We start from the raw sequence: 17,372 nt of genomic DNA on the forward strand, positions 1-17,372 counted from the left end.
CCAGTTCTGGTCAGCCCCGCCAAGTGGTGGTGAGTGGCAGGATAGGTGGTGGGAGTGCCTGCCAAGTTCATCAAAAGCTATGCCATTACTGACACCACCAGAAAAAAATGTGCTCATAGCAGCCAATCACAGTGCAGCTTCATTTTGCCACAAAAGTTTGAGAAATAAAAGCTGCACTCTCATTGGTTGCTGTGGGCGATGAGTACAGTATTGAGGGAAAATTTGTAGAAGCCAGCGGAATCCATTTACAAAAGATCCACTCATCTCTACACACGAGTCTATGGCAAGACATTTGGAAACTGTTTCATCTTTATGTCGCAGTCACCATAGGGTGATACACCAAGCTCTTCCCTGGCCCAACCTGTGACAGATTCAGACGTCCCTTTGAGAGAGGCTCTGCCATTTTGAGCCAGAACCTTGTATAATATTAAGTTTTCTCACCGTCTGACTTTGGATGCTATCCCCAGTTTTTCGATTTGTATATAAAAGGGTTTTGGTGACTACCTTGTTGGCCTTGCGCCCATTGCATGAAAACTGCTGCTTTTATTTTTCTATCTCTCTCTGCAAACTCCTCAACAATGAAACCACAATGCCAAATTGGAAATCACAGGATGCGTAGATATGTTAATGATATGCAAATTATGAAAAAAATGGAAACAACATTTTCAAAACATCTTCATTGATTTAGTGTCGCGTATGAGAGCCAGACACAGAAATATTGCCATTACACACCTTGAGGTTATTAGTGGCTGTCTGATGAATGTTCTGCCATGCTGAAAGCATTTGTGCACGCAAACAATCAAAATCCACTCCCTGCGCAATGACGTACCTGATGTGCTGGATTGTGACAAGTCCAGAGATGTTTAGGCCACACAGGCTGCTCCCAGTAGCACAAACATGTGGTGTGTGACACTTTCACATTCCCTTGTGGAGAGCATTTCATGGTGGTGCCCATGTGGTCTGCAGAGGAATCTATAACTATCATTTCGTCCAAGACAAAAGCAGGACTCATCGCGAGTATTCTGTGTGTGTTTCAAAAATTTTGCTCCATTTTTTCATCATTTGCAACTCTTTAGCATGTCTATTGTTTCTGTGATTTCCATAATTACACATTTCCTTCTTGGTGTTGCAATTTCAATGTTGAGAAGTGTGTTTATATTTGTGTATCTATATGAAATAAGTGTTGAACACATCACCCATTTTCTAAGTAAATATATTTCTAAAGGTGCTATTAACATGAAATTCTCACCAGATGTCCGTAACAACCTACCCACTCCATACAGGGAAAGAAATGAAACTATAGATGTCTATAAATTATAGTTAAGTGTAACAATGAGAAATGACACAGGAAAAAAAGTATTCAACACATGAAGAAAAGAAATGCAAAAGACTATGGAAAGTGATGACACCACCTGAAATCTATCAGTACTATTTATACTCGTGTGTAAGACGACACGAGTATAAGCCGGATATGCATTGTCCTTGTATGACGGCTCCTTATCCCCATCCTTGTATGCATGGCTCCTTATCCCCATCCTTGTCTGCATGGCTCCTTATTCCCATCCTTGTCTGCATGGCTCCTTATTCCCATCCTTGTATGCATGGCTCCTTATTCCCATCCTTGTCTGCATGGCTCCTTATTCCCATCCTTGTATGCATGGCTCCTTATCCCCATCCTTGTCTGCATGGCTCCTTATTCCCATCCTTGTCTGCATGGCTCCTTATTCCCATCCTTGTATGCATGGCTCCTTATTACTATCCTTGTCTGCATGGCTCCTTATTCCCATCCTTGTCTGCATGGCTCCTTATTCCCATCCTTGTATGCATCTCTCCTTATTCCCATCCTTGTCTGCATGGCTCCTTATCCCCATCCTTGTCTGCATGGCTCCTTATCCCCATCCTTGTCTGCATGGCTCCTTATTCCCATCCTTGTCTGCATGGCTCCTTATCCCCATCCTTGTCTGCATGGCTCCTTATTACCATCCTTGAATACTTGGCTCCTTATTACCATCCTTGTATGCATGGCTCCTTATTACCATCCTTGTATGCATGGCTCCTTATTCCCATCCTTGTATGCATGGCTCCTTATCCCCATCCTTGTCTGCATGGCTCCTTATTCCCATCCTTGTCTGCATGGTTCCTTATTCCCATCCTTGTATGCATGACTCCTTATTACCATCCTTGTATGACGGCTCCTTATTCCCATCCTTGTATGCATGGCTCCTTATTCCCATCCTTGCAGCATGACTCCTTATTACCATCCTTGAATACTAGGTTCCTTATTCCCATCCTTGTATGCATGGCTCCTTATCCCCATCCTTGTATGCATGGCTCCTTATTACCATCCTTGTATGCATGGCTCCTTATTCCCATCCTTGTATGACGGCTCCTTATTCCCATCCTTGTATGCATGGCTCCTTATCCCCATCCTTGTATGCATGGCTCCTTATTCCCATCCTTGTATGCATGGCTCCTTATTCCCATCCTTGTATGCATGGCTCCTTATTCCCATCCTTGTATGACGGCTCCTTATTCCCATCCTTGTATGACGGCTCCTTATTCCCATCCTTGTATGCATGGCTCCTTATTTGCATCCTTGTATGCATGGCTCCTTATTTGCATCCTTGTATGCATGGCTCCTTATCCCAATCGTTGTGTGTATGGCCTCCATGAGAATAGCATAAAAAAAAAAACATCCTACTTACCTTCCATGCGCGCTCTCGCAGCATCTCGTTCTGGTGCCAGCAGCTCCTGCGGCCCAGCGATCATGTGTCCCCGCTCATTAAGGGAATGAATATTCACTTATCTGCTCCCCTATGGGAGTGGAGAGAGGAGAATATTCATTACCTTAATGAGCAGGCACTTGTGATAGCTGACAGCTGCTTTGAAGCCGGTGACTTCTGCTGACACTGTGCCCGCGCTTTAAGAGAAATGCAAGTGCAGTGAATATTAGTTTCTTTTTAGCAGCGGGAACAGGATTTAGCCGCAGCCACCGGCTTCTGCCTCCTGTGACGCGCTGCTCCCCCTCCCCCACCATCTTCTGAGACAGTGACTCATGTATAAGCCGAAGGGGCATTTTCAGCACAAAAAAAGTGCTGAAAAACTCAGCTTATACACAAGTATATACAGTAATCAGAAAGCAATCCTGCCACTTAGTGAAAAATAATATCAGCCGGTTCAACTGATGGCCTACAAAAAGGTCTCTCGTTGCCAAGGTGTCTCATTACCAAGATGCCACACAAGAAACAGCTATTGATGGGTAAAACCAGTGAGCTGTCTCAAGACCTTCACAACCTTGTTGCAAAACATACTGATGGCATTGGTTACAGAAGAATTTCTATACTACTGATGATCCCACTGTTGGGGCCATAATCAGTAAGTGGAAATAATATAATTTCACCATTAACTAGCCACGACCAGGTGCTCCCTGCAAGATTTCAGACAAAGAATGTAAAAGAATTATCAGAAGAGTTGTCCAAGAGCCAATGACCACCTGTGGAGAGCTACATAAAGACCTGGGACCAGCAGGTACAAATGTTTCTAAGAAAACTATAGGAAATGCACTCAAAATCCATTACCTATATGCACGCTCACCATGCAAGACTCCATTGCAGAACAAAAATCATGTTCAAGCACGTTTACATTTTGTTCAACAACATTTAGACAAGCTTGTGTAATATAGTCTGGTGAGATGTGACCAAAATTGAACGCTTTGGAGGGCATAATACACACCATGCTTGGAGGCCAAAAGGCACTGCATATCACCACAAAACAGTGAAGTTTGGAGGTGGGAACATCATGGCATGGGGCTGCTTTTCAGCATACATGTAGTACTGGCAAAGTTTATATAACTGAGGGAAGAATGAATGGACAAATGTACCGAGACATTCTTGATAAAAATCTGCTGCCATCTACGAGGATGATGAAGATTAAATGAATGTGGACATTTCAGCAAGGCAATGATTCCAAACACACAGCCAAGGAAAGTCTCAATCAGTTTCAGATAAAGAAAATAGTATGGCCTAACCAATCATCTGACCTGAATCCAACAGAAAAGTTATGGAAGGAACTAAAGTTTGGAGTTCATAGAAGGAGCCCACAGAACCTTCAGGATTTGAAGAGTGTTTGTGTAGAAGAACGGGCCAAAATCACACCTGAGCAATGCATGCGACTAGTTTCTCCATTCAAGAGGCGTCTTGAAGCTGTTGTCACTAACAAAAGCTTTTGTGGAAAGTATTATCTTTCTCCTTGTGGAGAGTGACATGATAAGCATGTCGAGGTGAGGAGACTTAAAGCCACAATGCTCCTCTGGGAAATATCCAAATTGTCTCTTCAGAGAGGAAGAAGACTAGAACTCTAGTGCCACCTATTGGAAGTAGCAATCCTAACAGTCAATGTCGACCCATTAACGAGCCTTGTCACATGACTTAAGGTACCGTCACATTAAGCAACTTACCAATGAGAACGACAACGATCCGTGACGTTGCAGCGTCCTGGATAGCGATCTCATTGTGTTTGACACGCAGCAGCTATCAGGATCCCACTGTGACATCGCTGGTCGTGGCTGAAAGTCCAGAACTTTATTTGGTCGTCAGGTCGGCGTGATTCGTCATGTTTGACAGCAAAAGTAACGATGCCTGCAATGTTTTTCCATGGAGCGAACAACCAGCGAGAACGATAAGTACGTCACTGGATCGCTCCTGCATCGTTCAGCTGTTACAGTGTTTGACGTCTCCTAGCGACCTAAACAGCGACGCTGCAGCGATCGGCATCGTTGTCTATATCGCTGCAGCGTCGCTTAATGTGACGGTACCTTTAGGATAATAGCCAAACCAGAATCTCAATTTGCAGACACTGTGTTTCGGGGTACTGCCCCTCATCAGTGCAAAGTGGAGATCTGGTTTGGCTGATTGAGAGACGTCTGACCGGGATCCAAGAAGTATCGTTTCCCCTTGTGGAGAGTGACATGATAAGCATGTCGAGGTGAGGAGACTTAAAGCCACAATGCTCCTCTGGGAAATATGCAAATTGGCTCTTCAGAGAGGAAGAAGACTAGAACTCTAGTGCCACCTATTGGAAGTAGCAATCCTAACAGTCAATGTCGACCCATTAACGAGCCTTGTCACATGACTTAGGATAATAGCCAAACCAGAATCTCAATTTGCAGACACTGTGTTTCGGGGTACTGCACCTCATCTCCACTTTGCACTGATGAGGGGCAATACCCTGAAACAGTGTCTGCAAATTGAGATTCTGGTTTGGCTATTATCCTAAGTCATGTGACAAGGCTCGTTAATGGGTCGACATTGACTGTTAGGATTGCTACTTCCAATAGGTGGCACTAGAGTTCATCTTCTTCCTCTCTGAAGAGACAATTTGTGTAAAGTATTAAATACATTTCACTAAACTTGTTCAATACTTTTTCCCCTTTGTCATTTCTCATAATTATGTGTGAACCTTGATACACATTTACGCAATAAACCGCAATTATGCTGCATCTCTGTCTATGATCGTACTTTGGATACTTGGCAGCGTCAATTTTGAATCACCAGATTCCTCGTTCTATTATGTTATTTCTCATAATTACACATAACTTAATTTATGGACCGCTATGGTGTGATTTCTTTGCCTGTGTGGATTGAATGGGTTGTTATTGACATCTGGTGAGAATTTCATGTCAATAGTACCTTTTACTTATAAAATTGATGACTCGGTCAATACTTATTTCACCCACTGCATATATATTTATATTTAAAGTACTGTGCAAAAGTTTTTGGCAGGCTTAGTAAAAAGGTTGTATAGTAAGAATGCTTTCATAAATAGAAGTGTTGAATTTACTTTTTGTCAATGAACCAACTGCAAAGAGAGTGAATAAAACAGAAATCTAAATCAAATCAATATTTGGTGTGACCACACGCTTCCTATAACACGGCATCAGTTATTCTAGGTATATCTGCTCACAGCTTTTGATGAAACTTAGCATGGACATTGTTCTAAATATCTTGGAGAACTAACCACAGATCTGTAGATGTAGGGTTGCGCAAATCCTTTTGTCTTTATGTAATCCTAGACAGACTCGATAATGTTGGGATCTGGGTTCTGTGGGGGCCATTTCATCATTTCTAGGACTATTATGCTGAAGATAGTTATTAATGAAATTAGCTGTATGTTTGGGTCGTTGTCCTGCTGCTGAAAAAATTTCGAGCCAATCAGATGCCTCCCTGATGGTACCTTATCATGCATCAGTATCTACCTGTATTTCTCAGCATTGAGAGCACCAAGAAATGGGTAATGTTGAGAAGCATAGAGGTTGTGGTCAGCCAAGAAAACGTAGTGCTGTAGATGAAAGACACATCATGCTTACTTTCCTTTCAAAGCCACCATCAGATATGTTGTTAATTCTCCACCTTAATGTTGTTAAGGTTTGGCACAACCTTCTTTCCGAGTTCCTTCAAACACTGTGCGCAAGTGTACCAAGGAGAATTAATACTTTGAAGGCAAAGGGTGGTCACACCAAATGTTGATCTGATTTAGATTTTTCTGTTCATCCACTTTGTATTATTTTAATTTTTAGAATTAAACTACTACCACTTCTATTTCTGAAAGCACTTTTTGCAGCATTTCCACACCTACTTAAAGCTTTTGTAAAGTACTTTGCTGATGTGCTTGGGATCATTGTCCTTTGCATGAGCCACTTTCGGCCCAGCTATGGAGTTTGGATAGATGGCCTCGTATTTGAGCCTAGAATACTCTATTACAGAGAAGAGTTCACGGTCGACTCAATGATTGCCACGTGCCCAGGTCCTGTGGCTGCAAAATAAACCCAAATCATCACCCCTTCACCTAACCGAACATTTGTTAATAAATTCTTGTGCTGATATGCTGTGTTTTGTTTTTGACAAACGTGGCACATGATATGAGGCCAAACATCTCCAATTTGGTCTCGTCTGTCCTAAAGGACATTGTTTCAGAAGTCTTGTTTTTATCGATGCAACTTCACAATCTTAAGCCATGCTGACATTTTTTTTTTTGTAAAAGAGGTTTTTATTTTTGGCAATCCTTAAAAACAAGCCATACATGCTTAGATTTTTTTTTCAAATCAAACTGTCATGAATTTGAACTTTTACCATGTTAACTTAGGCCTTTAGAATCTGAGCTGTATCTCTTGGGTTTTTTCAGTTTTCTTTGAACATTTCATGGTTTGACCTTGGCGTGAATTTGCCTGCCAGGACGTTCACTTCTGGAAACATTGTCAACTATCTTGAATGTTTTCCAGTTGTGGATGATATTTATCACTGTAGAATGATAGACTCCACATTGTTTCGAAATGGCTTTATAATAATTCCCAGAATGATGAGAAGCAACAAATGCTTCTATACGATCATTGCTGATGTCTTCCCTCCTTGGTATTGTGCTAATACACTCCTTAATGCTCCATTTCTCTCACACATGCAGTTATGTGTGAATACATTGGGCCTCATTTACCGAAACGGAAAAAAAAAAGCTGACTTTGATGCTCATGGTAATCAGTCGGTGCTTAACTTCTGCCGTGGTAAAATGAAAGGTGCCCTGTGGTTGGTTATTGTGAATTTTAATTTTAGACACTTTTATTTTTCATTGTATTTACATCAGAAAAATTGCAAATGTCGTAAATATTTTGATAAAACTGCCTGATATACATTCAATCAAGCACACCAAATAATATTATACCAGAACAAGCAGTGAGTAGTGGGCTTTTTCATGTATTATGGTGGAATAGTTTTATAACTGTGACATCCCATTCCTTAGGATTAACGTCAAATATTAATTGGGCAGTCTGAGCGTAAAATGCCTGCAATCTGACATTTGTTACTGTGGGGGCACACACAGACCCTTCCTTCCAGCTGCACATGATACAAGTCACATAGCCTGCAAACACATCACTTTACCATTCTGCATCATTTGTTCTGTCACCAGTGTCCTGGAATAAACTCCATCAAATACCAAAGACTCTTAGTTCATGAAGCTGAAGCCTGGGGCTTGTTATTCACCAAACTGTTCACTTTAAAGGGTAATTCCAATTGGACCTGTCACTTGCCAAAAACATGTATTTTGTTTTTTTTTACCTGGTGTAATTACCACTGTTTTCCTGAATCGGGTATTGTTTATTTTTTGTTCTTGCTCCTCTCCATTCCTGAGACATGGCCTCCTCTTCTTAGTATATAAATCTACTTTTTTTTTTCCAAATGGGCGTACTCCTCACCGCTTCTTTGTGGGAGTCTTCTTGAGGACCTCACCCAATTGGCTAAAAAGACTAGATTTATTTACAGAGAGAAAGTGGCAATATCTAAGGGAGAAATGGAATAAGATAAATCAAACAATTATATCTTCAAGAGAACATCAGGGAAAACGTTACATATTCATTATTAAAGGGATATTCCATTTCCAAGATACTGTCCCAATATGTAGTAGATTTAATAATAATATTCGCAACTACATCCAATTAGAAATATTGTATAGTTCTTCTGATTTGCTATGTCACTTACCCCATGTGCAGGGCATTGCAGTAGCTTAGGTATCCAGTCATATAGTGACCATTAGATGGCTGTTAGTGGTTGTAACCATGGATACCTAAGCAACTGCAATGCTCTGCACATGAGGTAAGTGACATAGCGAATCAGTAGAACTATACCACATTTCTAATTGGAGGTATTTACTAATATTATTACACCGATTACGTATTGGGATAGGATCTTGGAGATGAGAATAACCCTTTTAAAGCAATTTTTAATCCTATGAGTAGCACAAATATGGACTTCTGTGGATGCTGATCAGAAATAATGAAGATGCTGCCTTGTTTCACTAACTTTATGTATTGTTTTTCAGGTCAGTAGATGAAGGAGAAAGGCCTTTTGCATTAGGAATGCAGTTTGTTTTGTTGAGAACTCTTGGTAAGTACTAAAGGTAGTATCCCCGCATGTGTTGTGCTGTGTAACAGCCACGAAATTTGCAGCCATGGGGACTCGAACATGTTTTCCGAGCACTCCGAAAACACTCGGCTAGCCCCTGAGCATGCTCAGATAACACGATATCCGAGAATGCTCGCTCATCACTACTGATGACCTTTCCTAAGGATAGGTCGCCTATTTCAACGTAGATGGAAACCCATTTAAAGCGAGAGTCTAATCCTTGACATTTAAAGGACATTCCATAAATGTCTGATCAGTGGGGGTAAAAGCATTTTTGCCCCCACTAATAAGAATGAAGATCCCATTTTGTCTGTTGCTCCTGAAACCCATCAAAAAGTGAGACATGGAACTGCAAGTGCAGGACAATAATTTATTATCAAGCCTTTTCCCTAGAATTGTCATTTAAAGGGGTTTCCTAGGATTCTAGCGGCAGAGAATGGTTTCTCTTATAAAGAAATAACAATCTCCCACTGCTCCAGCGCTGCTGCTTTGGTAATACCTCTCCGTCTTGCAGTGATGAGCGCCTCCATCATTCCCGTAAAGGCTGCAGCCAATCAGCAGTCACAAAACATGCTTATGTTGCTACTGGAATTGGTGATTGGCTACAGCGGTCACATGATTGATAGATGGGACATTATCATTGCAGGACCGGCAGAGTTAAGAAGTAAGTAATGATCTTGTTTATCCTATTCTTTGCCCACTTTTAAGAGACCACGTAAAGGGTATATATACAAGTGTAACGCGTGAGGAACAGAATAAACTGTGCTCATGACATAGTCATTTCAGATTTTCTTTGCCATGAAGAAGTGAAATATACCCTCTCCCCCCCTCCCCCCAAAAAAGCAAAAAATACAATTTTAGTTCTACATATGAGTCAAAAAACACCAAATCGTTTAAACACGTTTTCGAGCACCGGAGCTGTAACATTTATGATAACAGTTGAGAGTTTGACGATAAAGAGCATTAACATGTTTTTTTTTTTGCTTTTGCCTCAAATACGTTACTTACATACAGTATAAGTTTCCATAAATTTAGTCAAAATAAAGTACAGCTTTTCTTGCACAATGCAGGGAGTGAAAATATGTGCTGAATATTTCCAAAAAAAGATACGGTGATTTATTCCAAAATGTTGAAACATTGCATTTGTAGCGTTTGTCCACTAGGAGGTGCTGTTTAGCAGTTTATAAAGAGAAGACCCTTACTTACTATGTAGGCTCTGTTTGATTCCACCAATTGTCAGAAGTCACCGAATATCAAAATATTAATGATGCATGCAACGAGGCGTTCTAAGGCTTTGTTCACATATCCATGATTTAAACAGACAGCACACAGGTGCAACACAGATGACCCCCATGTGCTGTCTGTTTTTAGCAGACCCTTTCAGAAGAATAGGCGAGCTTGGTCCAAAGAAGGAAACATATTTAAAGGGACACTGTCACCTGAATTTGGAGGGAACAATCTTCAGCCATGGAGGCGGGGTTTTGGGGTTTTTGATACACCCTTTCCTTACCCGCTGGCTGCATGCTGGCTGCAATATTGGATTGAAGTTCATTCTCTGTCCTCCGTAGTACAAAGTGCAATCTTGCCTTGTGCAGGCGTTTACTACGGAGGACAGAGAATGAACTTCAATCCAATATTGCAGCCAGCATGCAGCCAGCGGGTAAGGAAAGGGTGAATAAAAAACCCAAAAACCCCGCCTCCATGGCTGAAGATTGTTCCCTCCAAATCCAGGTGACAGTGTCCCTTTAAGTATTTTGTTGTAGATCATCAACCTGCAATTATAAACAGACATGAGGATTTGGCCATAAATCTGTAACAACATCTGCCAGTTTTACATGTTGTCACAGATTTCATCCTGTGCATTACAAAAAGGAAATGTCGAAGGTTGGAAAGCCCGGGACATAAGCGGGCATGCTGCAGATTTAGGGTATGTGCACACGTCAGGATTTCTTGCAGAAATTTTCCTGACAAAAACTGGACATTTCTGTCAGAAATCCGCATGCGTTTTTTTCCGCGTTTTTGACGCGTTTTTTCCCAAATGCATAGAATTGCGGGAAAATCGCAGAAAATCCGCAAAAATAATGAACATGCTCATTTTTTTTTACTGCGATGCGTTTTTTTCTCGGGAAAAAAATGCATCCATGTGCACAAAACATGCAGAATGCATTCTAAATGATAGAATGCATAATGTATGTGTTTTAATGAGTTTTTATAGCGTTTTTAGCACAAAAAAACCTGAACGTGTGCACATAGCCTAAATGTCTGCACTTCAGGTCAATTTCAGTGCATTTTATTTTTTCCCACTGCATGTGGATGAGATTTGGTGACATCTCTTCAGCTGGGCTGCTGCCATAACACACAACAAACCCAACCGAAAATGTGCAACAAATCCACGTTGTCTGATTGCAGCCTGAGGGTCTGTACACACGGGTTCTGAGCAGGGCATGGGAACAGTCCTGCTTCTTCAGTATGGAGATGTGTGTGCTGTGCCGTACATGCTTTGTCAGACTTTCGGTGCACAGTCATATGCTCATTTCAGAATATCTCTGTGCATATGGTATTTAATGTGATATACCACATTTTTAATATACAAATGTAACAGAAAATAACTATGCCAATGTATAAAACTGAGGAACAAAATCATGCAAAAGTGTCTTATCCGATGTTCAGATATAGTATTGTGAAAGAAAGTGTTCATCTGGTTCAACAACTAAGAAACCCAGAACTGTCATCTGGTGCAGTCCCACTGGTTATGAGACCAGATAGGAAATATGTGGGTCCTGTGCACTGCTGATGAAGATCCAAAGGAATATTCCAGGAGACGGGATCGGTAGCGATGCGTTTCATTATCCACCGACTTCTTCACTGTCTGTTGTTTTCCCTGATAAAGCCGTCAGATGACTTCCAAGCGCGTTGCTAATTAGCTGCATCACTACCACCCCTGTCTCCTGGAGAAGACCCACGTTTCCTATTTAACAATATTTCAAATACGAGTCACATAGTGGTCTGTAAGAGGGCTAGTGCGCCTCTACCACTGATGGCCATATGCATGATTAGTCACTTAGGTTTTAGGAGAACTATGTCTGGTATTTTTGGCCCATGACACAATTTTTAGATAGATCATAAAATATAATAGGAGAGGGTTTGACATTTGACCATTATTATAAATATTAATGCATCATCGTAACCTTAAGAATGCGTGCTCCATTGTTTCCGTCAACTCTTTATTTTTATGGAGACAACTGTTCTAGATGACCAGGGATGGTTACATTGCCCCTTTCTTCACTAGGGATGCTTACAATATCCCCTTACCTGGTCCAAACCACCTGGTATTTTGATATTTGACTTTAAAGCAAGCTTTGACCCTGTTACCTCCTTAGGTCCAAAAAGTCCTTTGATGTCATGACCTATAACCTAGTTTGGCGTATTACTTTGCATTTGTCATATTTTCTGACTTATTCCATGTATCCGATTTAGCATATGGGTTTTGTGAGAACGCAAACATTACGAATACTGTAGATGTCGTGTGATTACATTGGCAGTAGACATCAGTTTTACAAGTCATTTATTGTGAGAAAAGCTACCGATTTCTAAATGTTCCAATGTTCCTTTGTTGTTGCAGCTTACATTCCTACACCAATCTACTTTGGGGCTGTTATTGATACTACTTGCATGCTTTGGCAACAGGACTGTGGTGTACAAGGTTCCTGCTGGGAATACAACGTGACATCATTTCGTTTTGTTTATTTTGGACTGGCAGCTGGTCTCAAATTCTTAGGATTCATTTTTATATTTTTGGCTTGGTATTCCATAAAACACAAAGAGGATCAGTTGCAGAGACGAAGGTGGCGGGCGTCCCCAATAAGCACAGTCAGCGAGATGGTCGGTAGTGGAAGAGCAGAGCCAAATTATGCACGAGCGAGATCATGTCCTGCCTTCGGCGCCAAGGAAGACCCAAATGAAGACAGGGATTTGGACAAAGGAATCCAACACTCAGCACAAACCTATCCTGGACCTTTCATGGAAGCAATAAATTCATAATTGGAAAATTCTCAAGAAGAGATCCGAGCAGACAAGGAAATAGAATAATCAGAATCATTGTTGGTTGAAGTCAATTTGGCGCCTTGAGTAACACGTGCCTTTTACTGAACTGCGTGCATATGAAATAAATGAAATCACATTTCAATCTGACGCTACAGGGTTATTGAGGGCTGGTTACCTCTACTGTTATTTTACTCACTCCACTCTAGGTATGGAGTATTTTTTTTATTGTTATTAATATAGCCCTTATGCTTCACTTCTGTAACAGATTTTCCCAAAGGGCAAAACGATAAATGAACAAGACAGCATGAAACGGCACACTTAGAAGTCCTCACAGGGTCCACTGTGGGGAATGGAGACGGTAGAAGGGAGGGTACCCCTTAACAAAGATTCACATGGTCCCCATTATAATGACCTGTATTTTCACCCAGAACAGAAGAATTTCTAGTTTGTTGTCACTCAATGCCCTAATAAGTGTCATAAGGCCAATTCCCTATCTTGGAGACGGAAGTGCTGAACCAATTATTGCCACAAAATAGCTAAAGGGATGGGACAGCTGGGGTTGAGCCTTCTTTCTCCTAGGACCCCAAAGTATCCTTAAATGTATTGTTAAATATGATGTTTCCAGCTGTCTTCTCATTACCTTCACATTTCTCCTTAGTCTGAAGACATACTTCTTGAAGGTTCTTTAATGAGTGTTTTCATGTTGAAACTATTTGAATGTCGAAAGGCGATCCAAAATAATCCCAGATCAAGTTGTGATTGGAGACCTTCATGCATCCTAAAGTTTAGCAATATGGAAGCATCGTGGAGAAAGTAGATGTCTGCAGGCTCGGACTGGCCCACAGGGTAACAGGGGAATCCCCTGGTGGGCCCCTGTGTAGATCTGGGCCCCCAACCCCACTGTATGGGCAGTACTTGGCAAGATCCACTCTGTACAGAAAAAAGCAGCATCTCATCATTCATTAACCACGCTACCCAGTTTATTATTATATAGAGCAGTGTTCCCCAACTCCAGTCCTCAGGAGCCGCCAACAGATCATATTTTCAGGATTTCCTTAGTATTGCCCAGGTGATGGACTTGTTGTCTGTGCAGGTTCTGCAAGTATCACCTGAGCAATACTAAGGAAATCCTGAAAATATGACCTGTTGGTGGCTCCTGAGGACTGGAGTTGGGGAACTCTGATATAGAGATTTAGGTAAATTTGTGAATGAAGGTAGTATAATATTTGCATACCGGTTGAAAAGTGCCCCCCCCCCCAAAGTCATTGTTATTGGTGGGCCCTTGTCACCCCAGTCCGACACTGGATGTCTTTGAGCATTTCTAAGTGAGACGTTTCATGTCTGTATTGTGAACATTTTGGAATGATTGTTTGTTGAAGTTCAGAGAGCGTTTGATTTATTCTAATCATGCTTTAGTCCATCCTACTGATGCCAGCAATTTGAGGCTGTGATGTATTTCTGCGGCTGCAAGTCTCTATTGGGCCACTGGCTGACATGATCGGCTGCATTCTTGAAGGAAGGAAGAACCTTGGGTTCTTTTAAAGAAGAATTCCACTCAAAACCCAATAACTTTGGAGTAGACCTCTCGAAACGCCTACGTTTTGCTTCACCTGGGAATAATGTGGCCTATGGTGTGGTTGCACCTTTTAGTGTTTAGTTATTAAGAGGACAGAGGATGTCTATGAATTTAGACTTTGTAGTGGGGAGTTGGAGGTTGGTAGAAAAGGCATTCACAGCTAACATTTTGAGTTTTGGGTGGAGATCTCTAAGAGAATTGGCTGGTAAAGTAGCTGTAATGAATGGTTACTGTATGTTATATGTATTGCTGTGAGGTACGCTTTAAAGCACAACTAAATTAGCCTAAACTATGCAACTACGTTGTGGAGAATTGCATTGGGAGCATGGCAGAAAACTTAGCCAAGGAAGAGAACCAATAAAAAATGTGAAAGCCATATTAAAGCTACCTACCTAGCACAGTGATACCAACAGCAAATGTATTGCTCTGGGCATTCATACATTAGCCATACAATCTACAGTGTTTCACTAGTATATATTGTCTTCTAGTTAGTACTTGAAACCAGTTTGATGAAACTATTTAAAACATTTTCATTTCTTAGAATAGAAAAAAATCAGTTTGGTCGGTTTTGTAGTCAGACGTGCAAGTTTATTTTATGGACTTATCAGTAGAAAGTTGCTTATTTCTATGAATGTGTTTAGAATTCCTAATATCTCACTCGATGTGGAGATAAAAACAGACTTTAAGAAGACACCTTGTATGTCTGAAGCACATGCAAGTTATTGTATGGAATCAGAAACAATAATTCTGTCTAAAGGTGGTCGTACACATTAAGGTTGACGAAAAATGGATGATTTCGACCTTAATGAATGTTTAATAATAATACCCGATCATTTAAGCCAACCGATGACGGACCCCTTCGTGTAGCCTGCCTTATTACAGCTTTTAGCCTATACACAAACAATGGTTCAGCTAAGATCTTCAGGCCTTTTATAGCAAAAGTCACAGCAATATATTGGCCCTTGTCCGGTGTAAGTGTAAATCTAAGGCCACTTTGGACAACTGCAATGACTAATATCAGATGAGGCCTCATTTATATGTCTTTGTGTAAACACGTACGTGAAAAAATGATACCCGTGTCCTCAGTGTTTTCCATCAGAGAATCTGTATATTTCCATCAGTGTTTTTTTATGGATGGATAAAGAAATAAGTTACAAAGCTTGCTTAATCCTTTGCAGTGTAAACCACGGACGGCACGGGCGCTGTATGTGATTTTCACAGACCCATAGACTTGTATTATCCATTTTCATCTGTGCTGCCAGAAAACATTTTGAATGAGGCTTAAAACGTGTGTGCAGAATGGCGGTTCTTCTATCTTATATGTATGGCCACATGAAGGCTCTGTGCACACTAGTCTATTTTTCTTATTTTGTCGTAAAGACCATTTATTGATTTGAAAGAAAAACGACTAGAGAAGCTGTTAGCGCTATAGTACCCTATGATGTGTCTATTCTTCAGTGTCCTCTATACTTAATGCTTCAGATGGTGGAGAACAGAGTACTGCTGTATTGACCTTAAGGCCAAGGCTGACCCAACAGTGTGCGGTCTTATGTAACCCATATTGCAGCATTACTGAATGCCATTTGTCAGGTTGTTCCTACTGCGGTAGCATAGGCAAGTTATATTCAGGGGAAACTTTCAATTGGCCACCTGATTGCATTGTCAAAATCACGGGCACTGTGAGTTCAACTTTTGCCATGTAGTCTAGGTCTAACCTTAGCCCTGCTTTGGTATTTTTGAAATGACATTTTATTGATGTATTTATATCAGTTCTTATGAATTTTGTAATTTAGGTTACTATCTCTATTCATTGTGTGACACATTACAACTAAGCAATCTTTGAAAAAAATACAGTATGGCTGACGAATAGGAGGTTTATAATTAGAATGGATTCACTGGACCTGATCCATTATTCATGCCAGTATTCTGTGACCGCTGGACGAGAGCACCGAGAACTGCCTCTTACCTGAAAACATCTCTTGTTCTGATCATCTGGCTAGGTCCGCTGTCACATGGGCATCATGCTGTAAAAATGATGTTGTGCCAGGCTTCATAATCAAAAGAAAAACTGTGGATGCCAAGAGTTAGGAGGCGGTTCTCAGGGAACCTGTTTAGCGGGTAGAGATTACTAACGTGGCCGATGGACCGAGTCTGCCATTCAATTTGCACCAACTTTATTTATAATAATGACGATTCAGTGGAGACGATGTCGCCATCTGGGTATAAACAGTTAAGAAAATGTGCTATAGGTATACATACATACACACATAGAGCAATAATGGTTGTGAATCGTGGCCACACAAAGCTTACACTTTCTCTGTACACCTTCAGATATGTATTTTGCATTTAAAGTATTCGTCAGACCGTGGTGAAACTCTCCTGGCCAAAAGCAATTGGAATTTTAGACTTTCTCAAACCCCAAACCTGCTCCAAACAAAATATTCACTAGTATGGTGTTGGAATTGTATGAGATGTCTATTTTCTTTGTTAGCACTAACATTTATGGTAAGTAAGAACTCGCCCAGCCTTCGTTTTTTCATTATAGGTTACAGGCTCTTTACATGTCCGTGCATTTTCCCAGATAAAGTGGTCCACCGAAAATCACGTAGACATGGCCAATATTGAACCAAACACACCAATGCAAGTCTGTGTATTTGTGAAAAAAAATTGGACACCATATGTGTCATACTATAGAAATAATAATGCATTGTTATACTTTTTTAACAGTGAATAATTGAATATAGCAACTTATGGAGCAGCTCTCACCGCCATCATTCTGGTAGATAAACTGCTGGCACTTACAC

General features: G+C 40.9%; 1 protein-coding gene across 1 annotated transcript in view; it reads left to right on the forward strand.

Moving 5' to 3' along the window:
* SLCO5A1 (solute carrier organic anion transporter family member 5A1) overlaps positions 1–13,132 on the forward strand; it is a 172,725-nt gene extending 159,593 nt beyond the window's left edge. The window contains exons 9-10 of the mRNA XM_069731460.1: positions 8,866–8,930; positions 12,571–13,132. Coding sequence (XP_069587561.1) covers positions 8,866–8,930; positions 12,571–12,989 — 484 coding nt within the window. The 3' untranslated portion in view covers positions 12,990–13,132. The remainder of the gene's footprint in view (positions 1–8,865; positions 8,931–12,570) is intronic.
* Positions 13,133–17,372: the final 4,240 nt, after the last annotated feature.

This window comes from Ranitomeya imitator, chromosome 6 (genome assembly GCF_032444005.1).
Source record: "Ranitomeya imitator isolate aRanImi1 chromosome 6, aRanImi1.pri, whole genome shotgun sequence".
In the NCBI taxonomy this organism is placed as follows: Eukaryota; Metazoa; Chordata; class Amphibia; order Anura; family Dendrobatidae; genus Ranitomeya; species Ranitomeya imitator.